Source organism: Poecilia latipinna, unplaced genomic scaffold (assembly GCF_001443285.1).
Source record: "Poecilia latipinna isolate Pla-1442-1.1 unplaced genomic scaffold, P_latipinna-1.0 Scaffold50, whole genome shotgun sequence".
Classification (NCBI taxonomy): Eukaryota; Metazoa; Chordata; class Actinopteri; order Cyprinodontiformes; family Poeciliidae; genus Poecilia; species Poecilia latipinna.
In genome coordinates this window covers 503,267-531,051 of record NW_015112666.1, presented here as the reverse complement: position 1 = coordinate 531,051, position 27,785 = coordinate 503,267, and the positions used below count along the sequence as shown (strand labels likewise).

The 27,785-nt window shown below is 39.9% G+C and overlaps 1 protein-coding gene across 2 annotated transcripts in view; it reads left to right on the top strand.

Annotated features, from left to right (window-relative positions):
• Nucleotides 1-22,538, top strand: part of tspan9a (tetraspanin 9a) — a 99,555-nt gene extending 77,017 nt beyond the window's left edge. The window contains exons 4-7 of one of the 2 annotated variants that reach the window (XM_015051083.1): nt 9,057-9,158; nt 9,411-9,542; nt 11,397-11,480; nt 20,287-22,538. In XM_015051083.1, the coding sequence (XP_014906569.1) occupies nt 9,057-9,158; nt 9,411-9,542; nt 11,397-11,480; nt 20,287-20,358 (390 nt within the window). In that variant the 3' untranslated portion in view covers nt 20,359-22,538. Of the gene's footprint in view, nt 1-9,056; nt 9,159-9,410; nt 9,543-11,396; nt 11,481-12,959; nt 13,790-20,286 lie in introns of those variants that run through there. The other variant, XM_015051077.1, reaches the window with a different exon arrangement.
• Nucleotides 22,539-27,785: the final 5,247 nt, after the last annotated feature.

The following is a 27,785-nucleotide window of genomic DNA, read 5'->3' as shown; positions in this document are numbered from 1 at the left end:
TCCTACATTTGTTTGGATCAAAGCAAAACAAATAACCGATCCTCCGTTACAGAAAAAACATAATTGTTCAGAAATGAAAGTAATATTCTTGGCTTGAGCTGGTATGAAATTTTCACAGCAGGATACCTTGAATAAAAATGTTGGCTAAATGGTGCTTCTGTTTACACAAGGATGAAAAAAGAGCATATGATTATTGAATTCACTTTTATTAAAAAGCAAGAAAAGCAATTATTACTACTACAGCTGCAAAAATAATAAGCTTTTCACAAAATCTAATGCAGGTTGTGTTCTGTTGATTATTTTTTATTGTAAAGATGCTTCCTGGCAATAAACCTTATAATGTTAAGCCTGTTTATCTCCCTTTAAATGGAGCCACAGCAAGTAAAACTGCATTTATGTGTTTAGCAGCAGAGTTCAGTCAGAGGGTTTCGCCTTTTAGCCAAATGACATTTTCTCTCATTTATGTTTTTTGTCTAATTTTTTTGGACTAGATGACTGAATATTTAAGAAAGACCAGATCAGACCAAAATAAAGAATGGATGGTTAAAGCATATTAAAGTCTTTGTTTCTCACCTTTCTAATATAACTGAGAAAATATTTGCATTCCGATGCCGTCCTGTGTCGTCTGTCTCAGATATAATTGTTGCAGTCTGGCCAATCTGTTCCCTAAACTACAGACAGCTTCAGGCTATTAGCATGTTTTATTTTAAATGTAATTTTCTTGTACCTTCATTTTCATGCAGAGAACCTTTAATTGTCTCACTGTGGAAGTAAAAGTAAATGTGTAACTTGGTGTAAAACTCTTGACTGACGTATTCTTTAGCTCATTAACATCTTGTTTTTGAGCAGCATGAGTTCATCTTTACTATTCGTGGTTCTTGGTGGATTTTTTGGCACGTAGTATTTCAGCTGCCAGAGGCAAATCCTGACGTGAAGTTCCGACTGGCTGTGAAAGTCCCAGAAGAACGAGAATCTGACTGGGGAGCATATTGGAGCATATGACCGTGAATGATAACGCTGCTCCTTGACATCTGTGTGTGTAAACTGTCACTTATCGCTGGTTTCCAAGTGGTTAAAGTTGTGAAACTAATCAAAGTAGAAGAATTTTCAGGTAATCTTTCAGGGAGGGAAATGTTTGCTTATGGAGGTCTCCTGTCAGCGGACCCAGAACAGGCCAGCATACAGTTATTCCAGAGTTTGTACTTGGTTGTGTTTATGCACACTCCCATATACACCATCTGGGATCCAGTGTTTCACAGATGGGCTGTGCTTTTTATTTCAAGCAGCTGTGTTCAGAATGGTAATGTCTGCACCAAACAACCTGCAGAGTAGGTTGATTATTCAGAGTTTGTGTGAATCTGACTCTGCAACGCTTGAAACTACTTCCTGTTTTCTATAAGAAGTTGCGCCTGAGGCACCATCTGCCTAAACGGCAGAGGCGACCTTTATTGTCTGTTCGCAACATTTGTGATTGCAAAAACACAAATGTTGATTTGTGATTTAGGGTGCGTTCACACAGTTTAGTCCGCTTTAATTGAGCGCCAGTTTTCAGCCTAGAAAGGTGTGAATGTGTAAACTGTGATGCAGACTGAAATAAAAACTCTGGTCTGCCCACAAAGCTATAGGTCTCAGTTTGGTTAAAGTATATGTGAATGAAAGCAGACTGCCGACCGCTCCATATGCAGGAACATAGAGCAGGGAATTCTGGGTAAATGCAACCAAAACAAACGTGAGTCTAACACAAGAGGGAGAAATGGTTTATAGTCTTTTACCAAAGAAAAATCCTACAAAAAGTTAAAATCCATTTTGTTTCTATTTAGTGAAGAAGGAAGCTGTGCTTGTGTCTTCATCAGAGGTTTTTATATCTTTTCGTTCAGTGGTTCTTGGTGCAGCGCCACCATAGGTGAGGAGGGGAAATGTTTTTTCAAAAAGTTTGGTTCATTTGACACAGCAGAGTGAAGGCAAATCAGACTGAGTCCACCAGACGGTGTGAATACAACCTGAGTCTCTGAAGCTCTACATATCAGATCACTCTCGCTTTTTCCGAGCCGTCAGCTCCGTCCTGAACCCTGGTGATGAATATTGGGTGTAGCGTCACATCAGCGCTGACAGGTCCCAGTGGACCTGCTCTCTCAGATGTTACCTTGTCATCAAATCTGGAGCCCAGTTAAGAGAGAACTGGGTTCTCATGCTGGGATACTTTCCCTGTCTGCAGTGGGGTCAGGTGTTCTTAGTAAAGTGAGGCAAAGCTGAGGAAAAAGAGCCCAAACACCATCTGGTAATTTAAGAGAAATGTCTGTTATTACTGTTGTCTTTGAGGACAGGTGGTGAAAGCTCTCCCTTCTGTTTATGTGAGCCCTTTATGCTGTCTACATACACACACTAGTCACTTTGTTAGGTACACCTTATTAAGTTGGGTTTTTTAAATCTGAAATATTCTGGTCCATGTTTGCGCAGCAGCATCACCAGCTGCAGATCTGTCTCCTGAACATGGTGACAGTCTGCCATTCCTCCTCATCCCAGAGGGGCGCTGTGGCTCAGGTGACTGAGGAGGTCATTAAAGATCAGATTTATGTTCAATAAACCAACTTAACTTTAACCATTAACCTGCTGGAAGTAGCCATCAGATGGGTCCACTGTGGGAACTAAAGGGACAGCGTGGGATTTAAATGATGCTCAGTTTGTACAAAGGAACACAGAGAAAACGTGGAAAAATATCCCACACACCATCCTGCCACCAGCATCACATCCATCCGACCAGGAGAAGTTCGTCCAATCTTTTATGTCCAGTTTTGGGGAACCTGTGTGAATTACAGCTTCATTTCCTGTTCCTGTCTGATGGCTGATGAGGTCGTCTGGCTGCATGCAGGGATGATATTCCAGGTGCTTTGGTTGCAACTAATACTGCCTGTACAGTCTGAACTCTGGCATCAAGGTCCACACCGCTTTGACTCTCTGAAAGTTTTCTTTTTGCCTCTGGAGACCTGACAGGTGATAGTGAGTCAAGTCCAGTCAAGATTGTTTCATAGTACAACAAGCTAGTTCAAAGGGCTTTACATGTTGAGAACCTAAAACGGCAAACAAGCAACAAACATCACATGTTCACAAACGCCATGATCAAAATCATCAAAAATCATTATCAGATATTTAAATGGATGCTAGAATTAATCAAAGTTATTATGGATCAAAGGCAGCTTTAAGCTGGTGGATTTTTAGCCTTCATTTAAAGAAAATCAGTTTTTCAGCGGTTTTGCAGTTTTCTGTAAGTTTGTTCCAGATTAGAGAAGCATAGAAGCTAAATTCTGCTTCTCCGTGTTTGGTTCCGGTTCTTCGGATGCAGAGCAGAACCAGAAGATCTGAGAGGCCTGGAAGGTTGATCTTTAATGTTTTGTGGTGCTAAGCTGTTCAGTGATTCTTGAATCACAGATCCATAAAGTCTGTTCTCCAGGGAGCCAGTGGAAGGACTGCAGAACTGAGGTGATGCTTCGTTTTCTACCCTCCTGGTTTTAGTGAAGAGAAAAACACGAGCAGCAGCGTTCAGGATTAGGATCGACATGGATGAGTTTCTCTAGCCCTTGCTGGAAGATTAGTTTTTTAACTTAGAAATGTTTTTCAGGTAATAGAAGGCTGACTTTGTAACTGTCTTTATGTGTCTCTGAAGGTTCAGTAGTTTCTAGCGGTACTAACTGAAGCTGTGTGCTGACAGTTGATCAGTCGGTTCTGAGATGTTTGAACACCAATCAAGTTACTTAAATTCTTTTCCTTTTATTTAAAACATCAGCAAGTCGCCTTCACTACGTCTAGATGAGTAAATGCATTAACTTGTTGCCATGGCGATTTGTGTCAGTTGAACAGGTGACCCTAAGAAGGTAACCAATGATTTTTTTGTGCTCCCCCCTGTTTTGTCTCCGTTTCCCCGGCTGGACCCGTCGGACTGCAGTGATGAATGTTCTGTCCTGTGCTGCAGAGCCAGACCTGGCTGCCTGGAGGAAAGCACAAGCTTATCTTTGTAATGAGAAGTGCGAGCTGTGTCTCAGGCCTTTGTCAACACATGCCACACATGAAATATTGCACTGATGCCCTTTGGCAACTTTCAAATAAAATTACTGGAAAGGAACCTGGATGTTGCCTCTTTATGTTGTCGCTGAGGACTTTGCAGTTCCAGCAACAGAAGCTTTAGTCAAGAACTTCGTTTTCCTCATGAAATATTATGACAAAAATGTGTTTTATCTCCTCCTTTTTGTTCTGAGCTCATTTGCCTGACTCTCATCATTAGGTTTCCTTTCAGACTTTTAACAAAGACGCTCATGCGAGAAATGGAAAATGTGACGAGCCTTAGTGGAAACTTCTGTTGCTCTCTGTGTTTTTACTTTAAGGAGGCTGGAGGGGAGAGGGGGGATTCTCTTGTTACTGTGTTAGTGTGAGGAGTCAGTAATGAGTGAGCAACATCACATATAGCCCAGCATGGGGAGCAGATGATAAAAGATGGAACCGGAGTACAAGGCAGAGATTGATGATGCGGCTCATCATCTAATTTTCCTGCAGAGGGACAGATATGGTAAGACCAGCAGATCTTCCTCTGCATCTCTGAGAAACAGCAGTGCAACATGGAATGATGCAATTATTTCAAAGCATTAAAGGGGCTGTGTTAAATGGCTTCTTGTGGCTAAAGACCTTAGATTTACCAAATAAAATCCCTCTAACATTTATGTCTGTTCTGCTGACGGATTTTGTTGCCTTGCAGCTTTAAAAACGAGGATTTAAAGTTTTATGGGATTTTTTTCTGCCTGATCTGAAGAATATTAGATCAGTCTGTCAGTACTTTTGTAAAGTTTTCTTACCGTTTTAACGTTTTAACACATGAATGTGTTCAGTGTGGTTCTCCTGCTGGAAGGTGAAACTCCAAGGCTCTAACACCGAGGTGTCCAAACTGTGGCTCAGGGTGTTTTTTTATGAGCATGTAGCATTTTTAAATGTTTGCAGATGGATCAACAGTATTATGACTTCCATTGGAAGTGGTTTTCTTCTTGCCACTCTGTGATGAAAGGTCAGATTTATGGAGTCACAAATGTCTGGTTGACGGATTCCTGAACCTGAGCTGTGACTCTCTGCAGCTCCTCCAGAGTTCTCTGGTTAACGCTGACCTCTTTGTTGATCTGTTACATAAAATGCATCAAAGTTTGTGGTTGTAGCATAAGAAGATGTGACTGAATTCAAGTGGTGTAAATGTGTTTGCATTTGTAGCAGCATTTACAGCAGACAGGCTGGCCTTCAGGAGCCATGCACAGCGTCTTCTATAGAAACCAGGCTGACAGTGTAAACTGGCTGCTTCATTTTATTTCACGTTCTTGGCGAGTAAAATCCTTTTTCAATGAGCAGAGAATGGCTGAAAGCACCTTGCTTTGTTAGAAACTGACACACAGGATGAACCTCTTTCTTCTGTTCGCATTTTAAAAACATTCCCTCTTCTCTCTCCCATCAACGAAGCATTAACTGTAAAAGAAAGTGTGATCCCTTTGTCTTGATTTTTTTTTTTACTCGTGAAAACAACATACAGTATTACATCGCTGTGTCATTTTTCTTTCCCATCCGTAATTATCTCATATCTGAGGAGCCTTCTGGTCTCTCTCTCTTGTTAGCAAATCCTCGCAGGCACAGCAAACAGCAGGAGAGCTGGGCTCTGAATCTGTATTTCATTAACACATCCAATGAGATATTAATCACCAGACATGACACGACCCTAAGCACGTTGTCGAGGTTCAGTCAAGAGGAAAATGATGCGCTTGTGCTGTGAAAGGGCAAGTTTAAGCGAAACAGTGTCAGAACCACAAAGTCTAAATTATTATTTTTGAAGTGTATTAGTGATGATTTGAGCAGCTGACAGTCGTATCTACACAGACTGTTAAATGTTTAAAATGCTCTTTTATTTCAGACTTATGGGAGTGAAAAGGGGAAAAAAAACATATAGCTTTAGATTTAAAATAATGAATGAATGATTTGCTTCTCGCACTTTGTTTCTCCTCCCAGCAACGGGCCGAACCGCCTCCTAACGCCGTGATGGTGCAAATAAATGGCTTCAGGCAGGAGTGGACTGGCCGCAAGGCCCAGAGCTCAAATATTATAACCAAAAAAGTATTTTAAAAATCATTTTAAATAAGTTTTGAAATGATTTAAAATAACTTAAAATAATTGGTTGATATTCTTGGATAATTTTGGACTAATCCAGTCAGATCTGTCAGTCCTCGTTGACTGGAGTTGAAGAGGAGCAGAAATGTGCAGAAGAGAAGAGGAAAAAGGCTAAAAGCCGACGAGTGAACTCAGCAAAATATGCCAAACTTACTGATAGGTTTATCATAAAACTGTTAGAATTAATACAATTTAAAAATAGCTGAAAAAAATAATTTTCACTAAATAATATCTGGGTAAATTTTAGGTAGAAGGGTAGAAATGCTTATTATAGGAAATTAAGACTTATTTTATTCCGACTTAAAACATGCATAACAATATTAGCCTACAAAGTTTTGTGTAATTTGTGTGCAGAACTTCAGTTTTGTTCTCCATCTCTGTGTGTCAGAGACGGAGGGATAATTGTGTTTGTTCTGAAATAACGCTATGAACAGACTCAGTTTTATTTTATCGTGCCATAAAGTTACACTTTGCATGTGTTACAGTTTATTATTGTGAAACATTAATACTGAAATAGATGATTTATCTGTGGTAGCCAGAGAAATAAAACATGTGAAATTCTTTCTGTTTGTCATACTTTGATGAGGATCTGTTTAATTTTACATGGACATGTGGTCTTAATATGAGCATAATTATTTGTATGAACTGTATTTTTCATAAAACACTGAGAAGACACCTGTAAGAGTTTGACATCTGGTTTTACTAATATGTAAAATGTAACACAAGATGAAAATGTCCTGGTGGAGAAAGAGCGTTTTAAAATGGCTGCTCTGTCATGAAGGCTGCTGCTCTTATTTTACCCAGCCATGTCTTCCAGCATATTAGAGTAGCTGCATTCTTACTCTGTAACATACAGTCATTACCAAAGGAAGCAGAGCTCCGGTTGGGAGGTGGAAGATCCAGAAGCGTTTGCCAATTAGCTTCAACTGGAAGATTAATGACAGTCTGCTCCACCGCATTATGCAACCTTTTAGGTTCTTTTGGAGGTAATCTTTGTTTCATCTGAAGAACATGAGATAATTCAGAAACAAAAGTCTGTGAACTTCCAAATCATAGAACGATTCATTTTTCATAACTGTCTTAGCCTGGAAGAACAAAAATAGATTTTTTTTTCTGTAGTGAGTAGAGGTATGCTGTGAAAGTAAAACAGAATCCCTCTCCATCTGTTACGCACAAAAGGAGCATGGATGAGCTTCCGCTGCAGCAATTGGCAAGAAGAATATTTTACCTGGAAAGGGGAAAAAATGGATTAAGTTAAATGCCAGGAAAATTTGGAAGCAGACATCACATCTGTACATAAAATGATGAGAAGAAAATGCCTTCAGCTACTGAATAATGTGCCCAGCACAGCTGTGAATGCACAAAAGACTTCCTGACAAAGCGACTAAACTGAAGATTTAAACACGGTCTTCAGTCTGGAACTGGTGCTGGAGTCGCTCCTTTACTGGTTCTGGTTTGGAAATCATTCAAAACACATCTCTTATTTTAAACGTTGTACATACAAGCAGAGCAGACGTAGACGAGCCCTTCACAAAATATAAATATAGATGTTCATTTATCGACATTTAGGTTCATTTATGGGTTTTGAATATTCGTTTGAAGCCCAATATTTATTTATCTTGATTGAAGAAGACAACTCTGTGTGCCTTTGTATGAACTGAACATGATTCTCTTGGGAGGGAGTTGGGTGGCAATGGGCCTGAAAGAGAGCCGGCTGACAGATCCGCAACTTTGTAGCTGTTTTTAGAAACGCTTCAGAAAATAAACGTTATAAGCTAAAATCAATATCAGTAGGCCGGGCTTTGTAAAGATTGGCGATCGGCCAGAAAACTGCAATCAGTGCACTTCTAATTTCCTCATGACTAAGTATTGTACTGTCACACATAACTGAGTTCACTGCTTCGGATGCAGTGGTGTGAAACACGCTGCCTCTGGACTCCAAAGCAGTGCAGACGTGTTCTCCAGAGGGCCGGATCGCCGTCTGGCAGCTGATAGAGGAGGCTGGGTTGAACATTAGGACACAGAAGGAAGCAGGTTGTTACCTTTTGTCTCCTGGGATCAAACTGCCAAACGTCTTTTCATCCGTCTCTGACAGTCACCGCTCAAAGTTAGCAGTAGCTTTAAATGGGGAAACATATTAATATTATGATTGACACATTTTACTGAACTTCAGGGATGCTTAACTCTTTATTCAACCATAAAAGTAAAAAGTTCATTGCTAATTTTAATGGTCATTAAGGCGAATTTCACTCAATCAGTCACTTTACTTGAACACAAAGTAACACTGCTGAGAAAATAACGGCACCAGAAGAAGAGATATCAGGAAGTTTCCTTCATTTTTTCCCACAAAATCAAATACTTGTGGAATGAAATACAGCAGAATCTTCACCAGGTCTATTTGGACATTTCAGACCAGAACCAATCTCCTTCCTGATTGGCGAGACGGTTGGACATTCATCGTGTCCGTAGTTATTAATCATAACAGAAATGTGAAGAGCTTCTCAAGATTCGGTCCATTTGCTGTTGCTGCGCTTTTTCAAATAAACCCTCATGTTTGACTCAGCATTATTAGTCATTTTATGAGGAAAAACAACAATCCGTAAGCAGTCATACTCGGTCCTCTAAAAGCACTCTGCACAGCGTGGATAATGGCCTGGTTGTTTACATCTATATGAAAACCATGTTGATTTGAAAAGAGGGAAATATGTGACTGCACAGCTGCAAGCACTCGAGCTAACGCTGCCTTCTTGAATCTTAACCCCACATAAAGACGGGGAGGAAAGCTGGAGTTCAGACGACTGCCCTCGCTGAGCCGACCACTTCACGCCGAGGCGGCTAACCTCAGGCTGATGTTTTCTCTTTATCTGCAGGTGAGCGAGAACGCTAAGCAGGACCTGAAGGATGGGCTGGCTCTTTACAACTCAGAAAACAACATAGGCCTTCGAAATGCATGGAACATCATCCAGGCGGAGGTCGGTAGGCCTCACACCACACATTACACTGGTGTTACATTAGCGTCAATGTTTAATCACCTAAATGCAAAGTTATTCTGACATATTCCAGCTAATGCATTTCCAGGCGTGTAGCTGTACCATTATTGTGACGTTAAAAACATCCAACCTGGCTGGTGGAGAAGAGTCCTTCCATTATTTAAGACCAACAAACTAATTAAAACACAGAGTTGTGTGCAGACTCTGACAGGTGTGCTTGTGTTGTGACGCCAGTGGAAGTGCTGCGGTGTCATAGCGTACTCGGACTGGCACGATGCCCTGAAGGAGAAGGTGGTTCCTGACCGCTGCTGCCAGGAGCATTACCAAAACTGTGGCCGCAACTCCACCAACATGTTCTGGAGCCGGGTGAGTTACAGCTTCCACTCACACAGAACAATTACAGTGCGGTCAAAAACGTCTCAAAAGACTCAATTATAACAAAGATTAATTACATACAGAGTTTGGTTTTTATGGTTTCAGATAATAAAACCCAACATTATCTGATCTGTGGGAGCAGGACATGCGCTCAGTATCGGTCTGGGCTCCTTTTGCTTGAATTCCTGCCTCACTGTGGTTCTGCTGCGGTTCAGGAAGCCCAGCTTGCTTTAAGGCCGACCTTCAGCTCATCTTTATCAGTGGTTCTGATGTCCCACGTTCACTTTGACAGCTGGCGTTAGCTCAGGCAAGTTTGCTGGTGTTGCCATGGTGATTAAAGCAGCTTTTGGTACTTTTCGGCAGTCTGGACCGGTACCAAGTTCAGTCAAGCCATTGCCAGTAGGAAGAATCAGCTGCAGTAGCCAGTCTTTCTCCCAAAGAGGGCAGCACTGAGGCAGTTTTAGGCAAATTATTGCAGAACTAAACAAATTTACACAAAAATGTAATAATTTATACAGAAACATAAAGGTAGCACAGTTTACCGGCACAAACGTTGATTTGAGGTTTAGTAACTCGTAACGTTCTTAAGACTGCTAATTTCTGTTGCTTGTTCTCTCACTTTTTTCTTCCACTAAATTTACCATCAACCCTTTTTGCCTCATCATTATTGTGAAGCGAGTCGGTGAGCAGTCTTCCCCAGGATTGTGTTGCCTATAACAAAACATTTCTTCATTAAAAATCCTTTTTGTTGTTCTTCTATAATATTCAAATACATCACTTAGTCTAATCATTCTGCACAATTCATGACTTTTGCATTGTCAGTTGAATTACTAAAATAAATGTTTGAATTTATGAGACGTGCCTGAAAGAGAACATTTCTTGTTGTATTGTCCAAACCAGAACAGAGATGCAAACTCCAAACACAACCAGATAGAAAGGGAGGGAAAAAAAGCAAAATAATATTGAGATTAATACGAAACAACCACAAACTGACAGCAGAAAGGTTCGACATGAAAAAAACAACATCTAAAAATGATATCAGACATTAACATCAGCCAAAACAAATCTGGAAAACATCTGAGGTGTTTTTGCTGATGCACAATAAGCTCACTAAGCTCTTTATCTCATGTTAAGTCATGTCATGCAAACTGATGCACATGCAACATAAAATCCACCATCTATTGCACACTTGCTCCACTGATTACATAGTAGCTGATTTCCATTTAAACCTGTTTAAACATTTCACTTGTACTGCAGAATTTGGATCATTACGGAGCTTTTTTGTTGTTGCAGCACAACGTCCTCAACCCATTACAAGTCTAATTTCCTATTTAGTCTGGCGTGTGGTTTGTTAGCAGGTCCAGAGTAAAGGATTAAAAGCTGTAATGTAATTGCCAAAATGAGAATAGGCAGACAATGAGGTGGTCCAGTGGGAAAGCTCATCCCTGAAAGCTTGTGTGTAATCCTGTCCAGAGGAGCAGCTGCCTGATATTTCACAATCCCCCTCAGCAAGAAGCACCTCTTTAAGACCCAAACCGAAGTGAAGTCCCTCACCTCTGAATAAGGCAACAGCAGAGAAAGAGTCGAGTGCCTTCAGTCTGCTCACATTCATCCACAAGTCCTGCATATAGAAACCTGACCTTATGGGGAAATTCACGTGTTTTGACACCTCATCTGATATTTATCCATGAGGATGAAATGCCCTTTTTATTTAACTGGTTGGTTGACTTTTTCCAGGTGACTGAGCAGCTGAGGCCCAAAACTGCAACATTTCTGACACGACTCGCCTCCCACGCTGGAAAATGCTCATTTTCCCTGTTTTTATTTTTTTCTTTGGCATTGCAGGGCTGTTTTGAGAAGGTGGAAGAATGGCTGGGTGAAAACAAGCATCTGCTGGGAACCATAGGCATGGTCATCTTGGTAGTGCAGGTGGGTGTAACAAAATATATATATTTCTTTCTCCCTCCCCTGTTGCTCTTTTATACTTTTGCATGTGTCTGACAACATGTTAAAAAAAAGAGAATAGAAAGTGTGCATCCAGTGGCCCCCTGTGCCATCTTGTTCGATTGAGAAAGCTGTGAAGCTTTGGCTCGGTGGGCGTTCTGGGCTCCCACACATCTAGAAATATTGCGGCTCTGTTCTCTATTCCTGTCTGGAAGATTCAAAGCTGCGTGGCTTTGAGCCAAGGAGGCTGCAGTCAGGTAAGGAAGAGCTGTTAGACGTTCGGAGAGCCAAGATAATGAATATAGAGAAGCAGGGAGAGTTGCAGATTAAAGCGTCACTTTTCTTCTGCTTTATATCCATCCCACTTTCACTCCCTAAAACAGGAACTTTAGTTTGTTTTGGAGCGTGATGTTCCAAAACATTATTAATCTGGGAACTGAGTTTGTGGAGATTAAAGGTGTTTTCACACCTTATAGCCGGTAGAATCGGTTTGATTGGAAACCATAATTGCAACATTTTTGTCTTTGGTGAAAGACCACGAGCCATTTCTTCTGCTAGCGCTAGCCTAGCATGTGTGTTTTGGTTGTATTTACCAGAATGCCTTGCGCTTTAGTCCACTTCCTGTTTCTGGAGCAGTCACCGTTCTGCTGCCGTTTAGATATGCATCCGAACGGCAGAGTTCAGGTCAGCCGAACCGAGACTGGGGTTCTTAGGACCAGAATTCATTTTTTGGTCCGTATCAAAGTCCAATTATGCATTCACACCTCCCCAGATGAACTGGACTTTCTAGGCAAACAGATTGGAGTTGAATTAAAGCGGATTAAACTGGGCTGGTCTGAACGCGCCCTGAATGTATCTAAATGAGAGACGCATCCAGTTATGTGTCTTTATGATAGTTTGGTGTGAAATAAAACCAAAAGTCTATCAGGAGATGGAAAAAGTCCACAACAGCTGCTCCTTTTTTCTTTTTTTTCTGCATAGAGAAAAATGTTATTAATTTAAAAGGGAAATGATGAGGATATTTGTTCCAGCCTGAGTTTTGTGTGTAATTTCTGCCACTTTGGCCCAGTTCTGGTTTATTCCCCTTTTCACAATCAGAGATCCCAGTTTGCACCTTGATTTAGTCCTTCCTCATCCTGTAGTCATCCCCGCCGGCAGCTGGAGTTATTTTATGTGACCATTTCTCTGCACTTTTCTGTCTTTTTACTGAGCACTTTTAATATGCTGATGCTTAAATAGCTCTAACCAAACTGAATGCAGGCACCTTGACTGAATAATTTACAAACTGTATTTCAAGAGAAATGTGTTGATGCTGAGGTAATAAGAGTGATAGCAGCAGTTTAAGCTGCTTCCAGTCTGTCACAGAGCACTTCAAGTAAAGATGAATCACCTGTTAAGGTGGCTAATAACCTGCAGCCTGCAGAATCAGGTGATTCCTCTGCTCCTGCTCTAATGTGCTCACAGATCTCCACAACCATTTTTCCAGTTCCTGTGATGAGAAGCTCAAACGTCTTTTACTCTGTTGATTCGTCTCAACATTAAAAATCTGCTGAATTGCCGACGCAAACTTTAGTTTTGATGCTCCACCTTATTAAGCATCATCTTCTGCTTCACATCTTCATATAATATCAACACATCATTTAGTTATTGACATGGAAAATTCAGCTTCTGCTTCACTTACTGAGACGAAGAGACATCATCCCATCAGCCTCTCCTGCTCCCCGTTAGGTTTTGTATTGATTCTAAAATCCTGCAGTTTAAATCTTTAAATGCCCCAAACAACATATCAGACTGACTGACCCCCCGTCCCCTGAGATCTACTGATAAACCAGGAAGCTAGCGCACAGATTGCTCTCTTAAATCGAAGGATAACAGGTTTTTTCTCCCTTTATTTGTTTGTTTTAAATAAGAAAAGTTGTTAACGACGTCAAGCTGGGTCGCATCCAAAAATGTGCTGGTGACTCAGTAATTGAGTCTCCTCAAAGCAAAGACGAACCTAATCAGGATTTAGTCGTGCGAGACTCCATCGACTCGTGCAAATCAACTCTTCCAATGATCGATGTGGCCGACATACAAGAGTCAGCAAGATGTTTGAGGAAACCTTTCCACTCCTGGCTGCAGGCGGAGGTGAGAGCAGAGCGTCTAACGTCCTGCAGGCATCAGGGAGAAACGGGAGCTTTGATTCTGATGGGACTGAATTCATTTCACATCTAATTACTGCAGCATCAAACTTGGCTTTTAATGTTCAACAGTGTTTTTTATCATTACACTATTTATGTAAATACATTCTTTTAGTTAGTTAGTTACTTATTCAATTTATATTAATGAATGGAATGCATTTATTTATTTAGATAAATTTGTTTTTTAATAAATAATTGTATTTATTTTAAGTTAGTTACAGATTTCACATATCTTATATGAATGTATGTATTTCATTTTAAACAGAGTTGAATTTATTTTATTTTTGAGTTGGTTATTTATTCAGTTTTGTATAAATAAACTATATTTATTTATTTATTTAGATAAATGAAGTTGAGTTTATTTATTTCCATAAACTGATTTTTTTTATTTAAATCAGCCCGAATTGAATTTACTTGTTTAACTTATTTGTTTAATTTATTTACAGCAACATATAGATTAAGATTTTTTACCCTTTAATAATAAACACCTTCATTTAAAAGCTGCATTTTGTATTTACTTGTATTCTCTTGGACTAATATTTAAGTTGGTTGGATGTTCTGAAACTCTTAAGTGTGACAAAAAAAGAAATCTGAAAGTTTTTCACTCCTTCTGAAATGCTGTAGGTTGTAGAATGAAGGGATCAATTGAATTATATTGAAATGGCTATTCAAGAAATGGCTTTAGCCAAATGACCCTCCATCATGTATTTCTGCTTTACTGACGGCCACATGGCCAATAAAACGATAAGTAAATGAGTTCAGTACTTAATATAAGTTGGTTAATGGGCCTGTTTATGGACCAATAAAACCAAAAAGTTATTGACTGCCTTAACATTGTTTCATCTCCACATTTCCCTGCAGTTTGACCACCATTAGTAAAGTTTTGATTTAATTTTGCTTATGATTAATTTATATTTTCTCTGAGTTCAGGGACATAACAAATATTTGCCCCTCTCAGATTTCTTCTGTTTTATTCTTGTTGCATTTAAATCTTTCAGATCAACAATTGACAAATAACTAGACAAGCAGGAATATAAAACAAATTCATAATCAGAACTTTGGTGTCCAGTTTAAACAGCTCATTCTGCTCCATTTGCCTCTAAATGTCCAGAACTCTGACAGAACCGTAACGTTTCACATGTCGTCGTTCTGTTTTGACCGTCTTGAACTAAACTCTTCATACTGGCTGGACTTTGTAGATTCACACCTCTGTCCATGTGATCTCTGCTCTGGGGAAGCTTCTGTGCAGCACTTTTTTCTGCTAAATCCATTTAATCTCTGCCACCTACCCCAACATTTCTGACAGTAACTCAGCTTTCTGTTCATTATTACAGCCTTCAAGGCTCACGCTGCGGCACAGCCTCAATGGAGCCGGCTCTTCTTACTACGATTATTACTATTTGCACATCTGTCTCTCCTGGTACTGCTGCATCCTTCCTCTGTTTTGTTGCTTGTTTTCAGTGGATCTTGTTTTATCTCCTCTTCTCTCCTTAATACGTCTGTTACTGTGCTCAAGGCAAGTCTCCTAATCCTTGAATCCATGGTTCATTTAGAGCAAGGTGACCTCCCCATTAAAGCTTTTTGTTGACTTCTGGAAGATTATGCACATAGTTAATGTCCTTAGGGGACGTTTGTGCTTGAACTTTTAGGTTGAGGTTAAGGTATTCTATACCTTGTGGACTAATTTGTAGCACAGCCTGCCATACACAATCACAACCAGCTGGCATGAAAACTCCACAATTATTCATTTAAAAAGAGATCATGTTAAAAGTTGCTGCAAGCAGAAGTGAAGAGGTAAAGTCAGGATTGCTTAAACGCTCTTTGTTCTGGGAGAACTCACCCATCAAATCCAAACTCAGACTCACATAAGCAGTGATCTGAACCGCTAGCTAAAAAGTTAGTTACGCTAATGCTAATGCTAAAGCGCTATGACCTTTAGCAGAAGCTAAGCCACTAAATTCAACCACATGTGACTGACTCAGTGTGTCAGAGTATGTCGCCCTCCACAGGATCAGATGTGTTACTGCAGCCTGTACAGTTAGCACTTCGCTAAGGCTCATTATTACTCTCCTCTCTAGGCCAACAACTGGGTTGTAATTATTGGGTTGTAGTGTTTTATCAAAACTATGAAACTTCCACTTCAGCTCAGCACTGTTTAGACTTTATTCTTCTCACTTTACCTCTTCAGTGTCAAGGACAAAACAAATAGCGCCTGCTTGTCCTGAAATTTCATTTGCATTCAAATTTCCTCATGAACATGCATTGGAAGCGACCTGCTGCATCTGCCTGGTATAAATTGTAATTGTCCTGGTTGTTCACAGAAATGTTCTGCTTATGACATGTTTGTAAATCGGAGCTGTTGCTAAGAGGAGCTCTTTGGAGGGCTGTAAGCCTCTTTAACTAATTTGATTGATGCCACCCATTAGAAAAGGCACTTACCATGTGATCCCATACAATCTGTGCTGTATTTTAGCAATTAGTACGTGTTGTTGTCAACATTAACCTTCAGGCGGTGCATCCAGTGCTCATATGCTTGAACAGTTTTGACATTTGCTTATAATACAAATATTTGCTGAATTTGCCTTCAAAAATGTTTTAGTCACAGAGAAGCAGATGCAAAGCTAAAATTCTGAGTCACCGCGATTACGTCCATCAGACCTTTCAGGAACTCAAGATTTCAAAGAAAATTACTATCATTTTGATGACTTCTTTGCCTCTGAAGGTATTAGGCGAAGTGGAAAACAAAGCGCCGGGGTTGAGAGGTTTGTCGGTAGCTTTTTAAATGAACGCAGTTCTCATCCAGGAACAAAGAACCTTCTCCTTCAGCACCATCTCGGTCAATCCTGTATAAATTAAGACAAGTGCTTAGCATCTGCTTTTAATATAAATTGAACTGAAAAGACTATACGCTGGCAAGGCTGAATGAGTCCAGGGAATTCACAACTGGCCTTGTTTTTATGCTCCTAACACGTCTTTCACCTCATTTCTCTGAAATGAAGCTAATAACCACTTCAAGACAAAAAACATGCAATATATCTGACCTCACTGCAATTATTCTGACATGTTTACAGTTATTTCATATATTCAGCCCGTCAGTGCTAACAAATGAAGAACGTTTTCCTGAAGGTTGAAGCCTAGTTTTAACCCACCCACTCCTCTGATTCAGTGTCGGTAGGAAGAGTCAGGAAGCAGATGTCGAGTACAGATTGGCTCATCCAAACCAAAGTGGACAACATGACAAGGAAATGTAAAACTGGCCGGAGGCACTTGGATGTAGTTTTGAAATATTTATAGAAGATGCAGACTCAGTCTGAAAGAAACTTGGGTGTTTGTCTTCCTCCAAAATGACAAAAAGATTTTACTTTCCAACTTTGCTAAAAGGTGTTTGATTCATTTCTGTAGAAGCTAACAGGAGCAGCGCTTCAGGTTCCTTCATTTCTAATCAACATGTAAATAAATAACTGCAGCTCTTTATGTAGTCTTGGAACTTTTTAATCAAGTCTGTAATTAATTAATTGCATTTAATCAAAAAAATGTATATACACAAAATGAATTTTCAAGCCTAAAACTCTTTTTACTGCTAAGTTATTGAATAAATAGACATATGAGTTCAACAAAAAAATATGTTTATTGTTTTCAATCTGGTATTCAGATTCTTCAACCATTAAATTGGGGCAAAGTGTTATTCAGCTTTCGATGTTTCAGGAACCTGATCATTCATTCAGTGTCTTTAGAAATGTAGATGATGGACACTGACATTAGCGTTAGCTGCTACATGTTTAGCATTGAGATGCTAGTTTGGGCTTGAATAGCTTCTGATAGGCTAACTCCTTTGGCACAACTTGAACACAACATTAGTCTTTTCCAGTGTCCATCACATCTCGTTTTGAAGCAGAAATGAACCCAGTGAGGTTAGAGAAGCAGCTTTGTGGCCAGTCGCTGCCGTCTGTTGATGTCGCTTGTGCAGGCGCACCATAGATGCTCCAGGACAAAGGCTCCAGCTTGGGGCTTCTGCATGTAAAAAAACAACAAAAAACGATCAATTGCGTTAAAATTTTATATGCATAAAAATCTATTTAATTAATTAGCAAAGTTGGTGTCAAAGTACAAAACGGTAATCAGGCTCAAATTTCACAGACCAGTCGGCAGGCCTTCACTGATTATACATTTCCTTCTGAGGATTTAACATTACACCCTATTCCCATTTTTTTTGCCATTCTGATGAGCATTCTTCTGGTTGAATCCGATTCAAGTAGAGAAACCTAACAGCCATCGTTACACCTGGGACTTTAACCTATTTCTCACTGAGTAACACGTTGAGCCCTGACAGGTCCAATCTATCACAGAGACACACAGGACAAACAACCATGCATGAACGGCTGCAGCTAGCTGGGGGGTAGGGGATGGATGGATGGATGGATGGATGGATGGATGGATGGATGGATGGATGGATGGATGGATGGATGGATGGATGGATGACAGGGAGACGTCATCATCTTTATTCAGGAAAAAGCCAATGAAACTGGTTTGATAAAAACAGTGAAACACGTTGAGGAGCTGAAGTATTTGGTAAAATATCAATGTTTAAATGATGTTTCTAGCTAACAGTGAGGGGCTGTAATTAGCCCTCAATGAGCTCAGAGCGGCTCAGTGGTTTGAAAGGTTTCCCATTTCCTGTTGGGGGAAAAAAAATTGAAACAGGTAAATATTTCAAGAATCATAATTTTTATGAGATTTTTTATGAGGTTTTATGAGAGATTTCCCAAAAGAGTTGATTGTTTTGATGTCTAAATGGTTAAAGTAGCTCAGTGACTCTGAAAGGAGGAGAGAGCGGAGAAAACGTCTCCATGGCTGACGGATCATAAGAGCGTAAATGTTTGTTGTTTGGAAAGCTTCTATGTTCTATAAAATCCTGTCTTTACTCCACATGTGTGTCAACAGGAAGGTTTTTTCTTTTGCATGTTTTCTGTCTTTATGCCTAAACTCTAGTGAGGAGAGTCACATCAGCTGCCCGCCTCAGTGTGGATGATAAGAGGAGTGGGCAGGATCTAAGATTATGACTCACATTCAATCTAAAACAGTCGCCCACTGACAGATATCATTTAGTGAGAAGACATCACCACATTCACTTTATAGAAAATGACTTCAAACCATCAGTTTGAAGTCATTTTGCAAAAATACAAAACAGAAAAAATAGCAGAATGACCTCTAGATATTTAGATTATTTGCTGCCTTACGTTTTATTTTTTATAGTTTTTAGCTGCAGTTTATGCTAACCAAAGAACATTCAGTTAAACTCAGACTAACGAGGAATTCCCCTATTAAAAACCAAATTTGTTTTTCAAAAAAATCTATCCATAAACTCTGTTTTCCTTGTCACCCAAACTTTTCAGGATAATGGCTTTAGGATCGGCCTTGTGGCTGCGTTTGATGTAAAGAATCAGGGCTAATGGAAACTTCAAAGAGATGGCTGCAGACTTTGATTCAGTGGCATCTGCATTTGATTCATTGACTTGATGCTTGTGCACGCTGTACGTTCTGTTCTCCATCACAAAATCCAGAGCTCACATCTGAGGGCTGAACTGAGTTCGTCCTTCACGGCGGGACGGGAGGGAAAATGGCACAAAACAGATCACACACAGAGGACACACAGATCACACACAGATCACACACAGATCACAAACAGAGGACACACAGATCACACACAGAGGACACAGATCACACACAGAGGACACACAGATCACACACAGATCACTTCAGGTTCAACCCAGGAAAAACAAATTCTGCTCAACAGAAGCTCACCTGTTTTATATTCATTAACCACAGAATGGAATATCAAAATCTAATACTTCAGTTCATTTAATTGATTCTGACTAAAAACAAAGTTGAGTTTCTCAGTAATTTGGAATATTACATCAGAAGAACTGAATGTTGACCTACTGAACATAATGACCCGGTTCGGTAGAGGATTCTGGTCTGGGCTCCTGTTGGATGAATTCCTGCATCAGTGTGACGAACACGTGCGGATCAGCCTGTGGTTCTTAGTAGTGACTGCTATAATGGCTTTTCCTACCACAGATTTTCCTTCCACTCAACTTTCCATGGATGTCCTTAGACACATTATTCTGTAAACAGCCAGCTTCTTTAGCAATGAGCTTTGATTTCTTATTTTCATTGGGAACCGTACCAGTGACTGTCTGGACGTCTTCCCCATGTAATATTTCTGTTTGGTTCCTATGATGTTTGCATTTAGTGATTGAAACAGATGAACCTTCAGTTATTTGTGATTTGGACCCAAAGTTGAACCAGACATTTGGAGGTCAACAGTTTGTTCCTGAAATCTTGGCTGGTTTCTCTTCAAGGTGTTCAAGGTGTGACCTTACAATGCATCTCAAGTGGATCTCCATTATCAGATGTCTAGAATTAAACATCTGGGGATTATGGAGATAATTAGTTAATTATTGATCCTCTAGTGTTCCCACCACTGTCTGAAATAATGTCAGACATTATGAAAAACATTTGTGTTTTTATCAGTGTAAGTGAACATCTGTTTTCATCTTTGAAACCTACAGGAAGTGACTTGTTTCCGTTTCCCTCTTGTTCTCTTGCAGCTGTTGGGCATGGCGTTCTCCATGACGCTCTTCCATCACATCCACAGAACAGGGAAGAAGTACGACGCCTAACCTGGGCAGAGGAGCCCCACTGCCTGCTGGGAAGAGACTCTGATTCCAACATCCATGCTTTCCGTCTCACTTCACCACTTGTGTAAAGCATCCTGTGCTCCTTCCTGGCCTGTACAGATTCCAGCTGCGTTCCTGCACCTTTCCTGCTCTCTCCTCCTCTCATTCATTTTGCCAAAGAGTAACACAACTGGAACTGAAGGGACACCTACTTTTGGCACGCAAGAGAATAACATTGGTTCTGAATGAAATATACTTTGTTTTTTCTCATCTTCTTGATCATTTTTCTTGGACTAACAATTTGCTGGAAGGAAAGTTGGATTTTGAGACAATGAAGACTGAACTGAAGCCCATACAGCATCTTCAAGGTGAAGAAAACCCATGAAATAGAAACTGAAACTTTTCTCCTTCCTGGAGGTTTTTTCATGTTGATCAACACAAAGCTCCACGTTTTCCCTTGTAAATGGATAAAGACCCAATACGGCATGCTAGTTTTTTACTTCTCTGACTTACATGTCTCTGAAACTTTAGTTTTAAATTTCTCAGATTTGTTTTTTATTCAAACGCTCAGCGCTCCTGCAGAATGTTGAATGGCGACCTGGTAGATGCGCTGCGTGTCAGCTCGGGTTTGACGTGAAGGGGCACAGACATGTCAGTGGTTTTTGTTGTAATCCATGATCCTTTTTTTTTTTTACTGCGCTGGAGAGATTAGGGAAAAGGGAAAGTGTTGGAAGAACATCATGTGAGCGTGAGGAATTATCAGTGGATTTATTTGCCATCAAATTCTGCAAAATCCGCTGGGTAATAAACTTTAATTCATAAATCTGTCCTTGAACACGCATTGCTGTGTTCAAATTCCCCTGTGAGGCAACATTCACAGTGTTAAGCTGTTTGTTAGCGCGCCACGAAGGGATCCGGGTGATAAAGTCTGTTGGTTTTTTTAGACGAAGTGTTTGTGTGTTTATCTCTGTGTCTGTTTGATCACTCAGAGGAGGTAAAACCTAGAATCAGAGAGGAAAGGCTAACGGCAGACATGTTTTCTCACTGCTGCAGCCATCAATTGTGCTGGCAGGAGGAGGTTAGCAGTTTTCTCCTCCAGCTCTCATCCATTCAGTCAACTCAACCCTGCCTCCATTTTTTTCTGTTTACACCCTGATTCTCTTCCCACATTTCAGGAAGCAGTGAGTTTGACATTCCTGCTCATTATTCAGTCACACCTCTGGTTTGCAACTTCACATATTTCATGTAAGCTTACTTTTCATGCAGCCTAAAGAGGAATTGGTGGGGGAAGGGGGCTGGGATCAAAGCCAAGGCAGATAGATATAGCAACACAAACCCTGTAGGACACGTCTGTTTACGCACTGACGCACCGCAGGAAGCCTGGGCATCAGTCTGCCTCCCGCAGACCAAAAATGCTCTTCATCTGCTGGTGGCTTGGAGAGAATGCCCCCCAGTTTATCTCAGGAGGTATAAAGAGGTGTGAAGAGCTACCTTTATTGGATGGGGATCGGTTTAGCTGCGGCTGTCAGGCTTAGGTTATTCAGTTTTTGTGACGTCTCCGGGGGAAATTGTTTTGACATCTACAACGATGAAAAAGAAACAGCAAATTAAGAGACAAGTTGCAGAAAGAAAAAACCTGAGAGATTTATGGCTTTATTTACAGTGAGGATGCTCGGTTTACAGAGAACGATGCTACGCTGCAGCGCGTCCACACAAAGTGAAACAGGTCAGCTTTAATCAGAGACGGTTGATTAGGTGCAAACTGGAGCAGATCTGACTGCAGATTAAGCACAAATGATGAGATATGAGCAGCAGGAAGTGAGAAAAGAGCATATGTCCTATTAACCCGGCGTCCCTTTAGGTTGTGTTTTCTTAAAGAATGTCATTAAAATATTATATGCAAAATATTTTTTCACACAGCAACTAATACTAATTAGTTTTATTTTTTTTTTATTTAAATTTTTATTCTAATGAATTTTTTAGCGATTAAAGTCTGTATTTGAATCAAATTACTTGATTCAAAAACCCAGAAGGGACACAGATTACTTTATTTCACTTAAAATTCATCACCTGGAGAGACAAAGACTCATGAAAATTAAAATTCAGCTGAAATACATCACCTGGCCAATATTTACACAGTAACTGGAAAAGTTCTGCAAAAATAAAATAAAACAGAAGAAATGTCCGTTGATTTTCCAGGCTCACTCCTTCTCTACTTTTCCAGCCTCTGTCTTTGTGGTTTTCTGCTGCTGCAGCCCTTTTTTATTATTATTTTGTGACACATCATTGTGTCTATGATTAGTTAGTGGCTCTGTTTGTTTAGAAAGCTACCCAGCGGTATTGTTCGCAGCGTACGCTAGCTAGGCAGAATGAGGTCGAGACAGCGCTGTCGCCTGATTGGTGCCGTTCTGTTTCTGTTTAATTCACTGAAATTACTCAGTTAAAGCCGCAGCATCCAGTGCATAAAGGCTCTGGACACCTGACGTGCATCCCACTGAATAAATCACATTTCTAACCTCCCTCACAAGCCTGATTTCCACCTGTCCAACAGGACCACTCTGGAAGCAGCTGCTGCTTTCACAGCCTGAACAAAGTATTAAAGTGACTGTAATTCAAATTTAGTTACAATTTTTGCATTTTGCATCACTTGAACTCTACAGAAAAGGATTAGGGCCATGGGAAAAAAATACTTATTTTAATCTCAGCATTATGACTTTATTCTCTCCATTATTTTCCTGAATTGTATTAATCTCTGAGAATTCTGAAATTAAAGTCACAATTCTGAGAAAAAAAATCAGAATTAATTTTTTTCAGTGGTCGTGTTTCTCTTCTGTAGAACTCTGTATATTTGTGCAACATGTGGTTCCCGGTTTGTTCTGCAGATTTAGAGCGCTCTGTGCAGCCTGAGATATTCTGCGTCTCTTCTTGTCGTGTCCATGGGGTTAACATGACAGCTGCTGTTGCACACTGCATGCACGACTGGTTGCTCCTCTCTTAGCCCCCACAGCTTGGCTGCCTCCACAAACTCCACACGACTGTTTTCTCCCTTATTTACCGCCTGGCTCTGCAGACGCCTGGCTCCACACTGAGACGCTGCAGAGAAGCAGCTCAGCTCTGTGGAAAGCAGCAGCAGAGGGAAACTGAGGAGGGTCACAGTTACAGGAGGAATCAGTGTTACTGTCTCAGCTACAGTGAGGCTGCACTGTACACCTCACAAAAAATCTAGGTGAATATTTCACTGTACTCACGTTAAATAGGAAACACAAGGAAGCAGGGTGTAGAGGATAAAAATTCTCCAAATGTGACGTTCAAAGCCTGCAGACTCTGTAACGCTTCGCCGCTGAGTCATCCGAATATACAGAGACTCTGAGTGTGAACTCTGCTTCAACCCTGCCACCGTCGCTTAGTTTGGGCTCATCTGTGCGTTTTTTAGAACGTAGGGCCAAATGACATTTTAACAAAAGCTGTCCAGTGATGTTATTTTTGTATGTTGTTTGTTGCTGTTTTAATGTTCGTTTTCTACTGTTTTTGTTGTTTCTGTTTGTGACAGACGCTCCACTGACTCTCATTGTACGCAGATGACACCTTTAATTCATTTTTTCCACAGGGGATTAGTCTTGGCAGCGCTTCTCTACAAGGTGCAAAAATGCCTTTTTTTGTCTTAATACTGGAACAAGCACATCGATTCAGAATGAATGGAGGGAAAATTTAGCAAACACACTGCATTACCAGCAGTATTCTCTGGTCTACCTTCATCTGAGAGATGTAGAGTTTATATAAATTCATATATGATGGCAGCCCACACTGTGCAGCCATGGAAATTCTTGGCCATTCTCCCGACTTTTTCTCGCCAGTCTGAACGGCTCACTTTGGTTTCACCACCCTAAAACATCAGTTTTGTTCCACATCCATGTGTGTAACATATCTGATTGTTTTCAAATCTTCGACACCTTGTGTCAAACTGAAGGTGCAGGGGCCAAAAGAGGGCCGCATGAATAGGACCTTCAAAATACGTTGTGTGCTTAAATATCGTTTTATGAGTCAAAGTAAAGCAGTTTTTATCTCAGTTTTTATTAACGCAACCAAATTACATCAATGTGAAAAGATGTTCACTATTATTTCATTTTACTTATCAATGCAGAGACAGCTGTTTATTCATATTTCAACAGTTTGTTAATGGGTTTTATCAATACATCGACTCAACTGGTCAAGTTGTTTCTTATCCAAACTGAAAATGATTTTGACATCGTTGGTCTGAATTTTCATGTTTTATCCGACTTTTACCTGAAACATCCGTCAGTTCTGCACCAGGAGATGCCGTAAACAATGGCTGAAAATTGTAATTATAAAATTATGAAAGAAGTGTGTGTGTGTGTGTGTGTCAGTGAAGTGTAACAAATCCCAATCCCATCAGTTCTGGTCTGACTCTACATCCAAACAGAACCGGGTCAGAAGCTGCAGTCGTGGGCTAAATTCTTCCTTTTCCTCATCTTATGATTTTGACTCAGTTACATTAAAGTGGGTCCATAAACGGAGCGCTGCTGTGTCACCTCTACGTTCTGCTGTGCGTGTGAGTCGCTTTGATGTTGAAAACCGTTCATACAGGAATCTGATCTAATCATCAGAATCAATGACCACGCAAAAAATTAACGTAATCGTAATTGAGCATTGAAATTTGCTGTGATTTTACAGTCTACTACTTTGTGGCTGTAATTTCCAGCTGTTTCCACTTTGCTACCACTAACAGTTGACGTGGAATATAAATTTTTTCACAGATGTTTCTAGACACAGTCTACCTTCCCAAATGCTGGATTTGATGCTCCTGTTGCAGCTGAATCCAACGACTCGGACAGCTGAGCGAATACTTTGGTCATATAGTTAATGACCTCACGGCTGGCAGGTTCCACTTCTAGTTTGAAATAAATGAGGATGTGCAGCTTAACTGCTCATGTCACTCTAATGTACCAGCCCCACGTGTATATACAGAAATATATTCTCATCTTACAACTGATGCAAGTGTTTGCTTCAACACAAATGAATATATTTACACTGACAGCTCAATTTTCTAACAAACTATGTGCTTTCATGCTTACTTAGACATATCTTCTTGTACTGTTCATGTCTGTTTTCCTTGTTTGCTGTTCTTCCTCCACTTGCAGTGTAAATTTTATGTAAATTTATGTTTTTATCAGTAAGCTTTTCATGTCTTGTTTGACTGGATTTTGATCTTGTAGTAAAAACTTTTTTTTTCATTTTATAAGAAGCATAAAATATTCTTTCTCATCCTTCAGTAAGTCACAGAGATGCTGAGGACTAAATGCATTGCAGCGATCCGGGTTTTGTGTAGCTCTGAGGGACTTGGAGCAGTTTCTTTTTATTTGAATCACTTAATTTTTTTACCTCCTTTCGGCGTATTATTTTGTGTAATCTGCTCTGAATCCGTCTCCTGAGCTGAAGCCGAATCTTTGAGCGGTGGAAATGATGCTCTACTGCAGAAACGGCGTGTTTGTTGTTGTGCTCTGCTCGGCAGCGGCGTCTGATGCCTGCCATCATCGTCCTGTGACTTCCTGCTACAAAGCTACTCTATCCGAGGTGGTGCACTTACCTGCTCTTTTCTCTCCAAATCAACTATTTTTTAAATAAAGGAAAGTGTGTCACTAAATCCCAAGATGGCGCACAGTCATTGCCTTTCATGTTTAATGACTCATTGCTTCTGATTTATTCTCATTTATATGTTGCTGTCAATTATATAGGCCACATGTAAACACTGATTCAGGTTTTATGGGGTGGGGAGGGTGAGAGGAATTTGCCAGTCCAGATCTCATGAAGTGTTTAATGAAAGAGAGGCATCCCTGCCTCAGAGCGGCTTCTTCCTGGTAATCCTGGAGCTCTCCTAAAGATGAGCTAACAGCAGTCGGCAGGTTGAGCTCTGAGGGTCTTTATAGAGAAGAAAAAGGAGGTGATGAAAGTCCAAACTACTGGCAATTTGTCTCGCACTTTAACAGGACGGAATGAGCGGCAGCATCTTTTCCACAGATCCCCCTTTTTAACCTAATGTCATCAGAAGTGTGTGTGGGTGGGTGTGTGTGTGTGTGTTAGCGAGAGTAAAAGAGAATGCATGTTTTGTGCCATTCCACCCTCAGTTTTGTTTTGTCGTTTTAGATCGCTGTTGTTTCTATGCAAAACTCTGACCTATTTTAGCCTTTGTACAGATTATTTTGTATGAGTAACATGTACTGAAATAAAGTGAAAGTAATCTAGAGTGGATTTTCCCCCACTTGTTGTTATTAGAGCTTTCTCTACGTTTCCCAGCCTCATACATTTCATTGACCTGAATTCAGGAGGATCTCAGTTGGAACCGAATCTCATGTTCCTGCGAAGCTCTGAGCTTGTTAAGCTGCAGCCGATGGGATTTTAAGGTTTGTTTCTGGGTTCTGTCTGCAAAACTGCGTTATGGTACGTATTATACTAAACTTTCTAAAACAAACTGCAAAAAAGGATCCTTTGTAAATTATAAATATAACAGAAAACAGTAAATTAGACCTAATTTACAGCTTCCAGATCAGGAAAAGTAGTGAAAGTACATTTGATCTTGTAATTCTAGAAAAACTCATCAAGCATTAGTAGCTGCACAACATTTCAGCTTTTTCCTGCATTTTCCCTGGATTTCAAAATCTCAAACTGCGTGCATTAATCATGGCTTTAAAGCAAACTTCAAATTTTAAACAAATTCACATTTGTTTAAAAAAATACCCAAAGATTTCAAAATACCAGAAAACATTGGAAACAAAAACCTCTTTAAAATATTTAAGACAGCCAGCCTTGTTTTAGGACAAATATAGAGAAATTGGTCAGAAATAATTAGTCAAATAAATATCTATTTAATAGATAACAAAAGCAGTAGTGCAAAATGGGATCATGGGCTTATTAGAAAATAACCAACGTGTTCAACACATCATAAAATAATTGATTTCTACATGTAATATTTTAGCTAATATTATGAAATATTAAAAATATTTAGACAAAGAAATACAGATTAGTTCAATGTTAGATTTATTTAAGTATCAGTTTTAGTCATTTTAATGGTTGAAGGGAAATCAGAGAAATAATATAAAAAAATATATGGGTTGGTCTAAAACTTTTGCACAGTATTGTTAAAAGGTGTTTAATTCATAATGGAAACAACCAACCGGACAAATCAGAGGTAGGAGTCATCAGGTTTGGGAAACCAGGTAGATTTCTCCCTCTTCTTCCTCACATCGTGTCTTTAGGAAACTTTCAAAACAAAAACGGAAGATTTAGGATGTATCTTACTTTGACAGAGTGAAAGAATATAAATAACACCTGTGTAAACTTTGCCGGTGAATGTTATAACACATAATATAAGTTTTATAATATGTGTTATATTGTTTCATTTCTAATATAGGCCC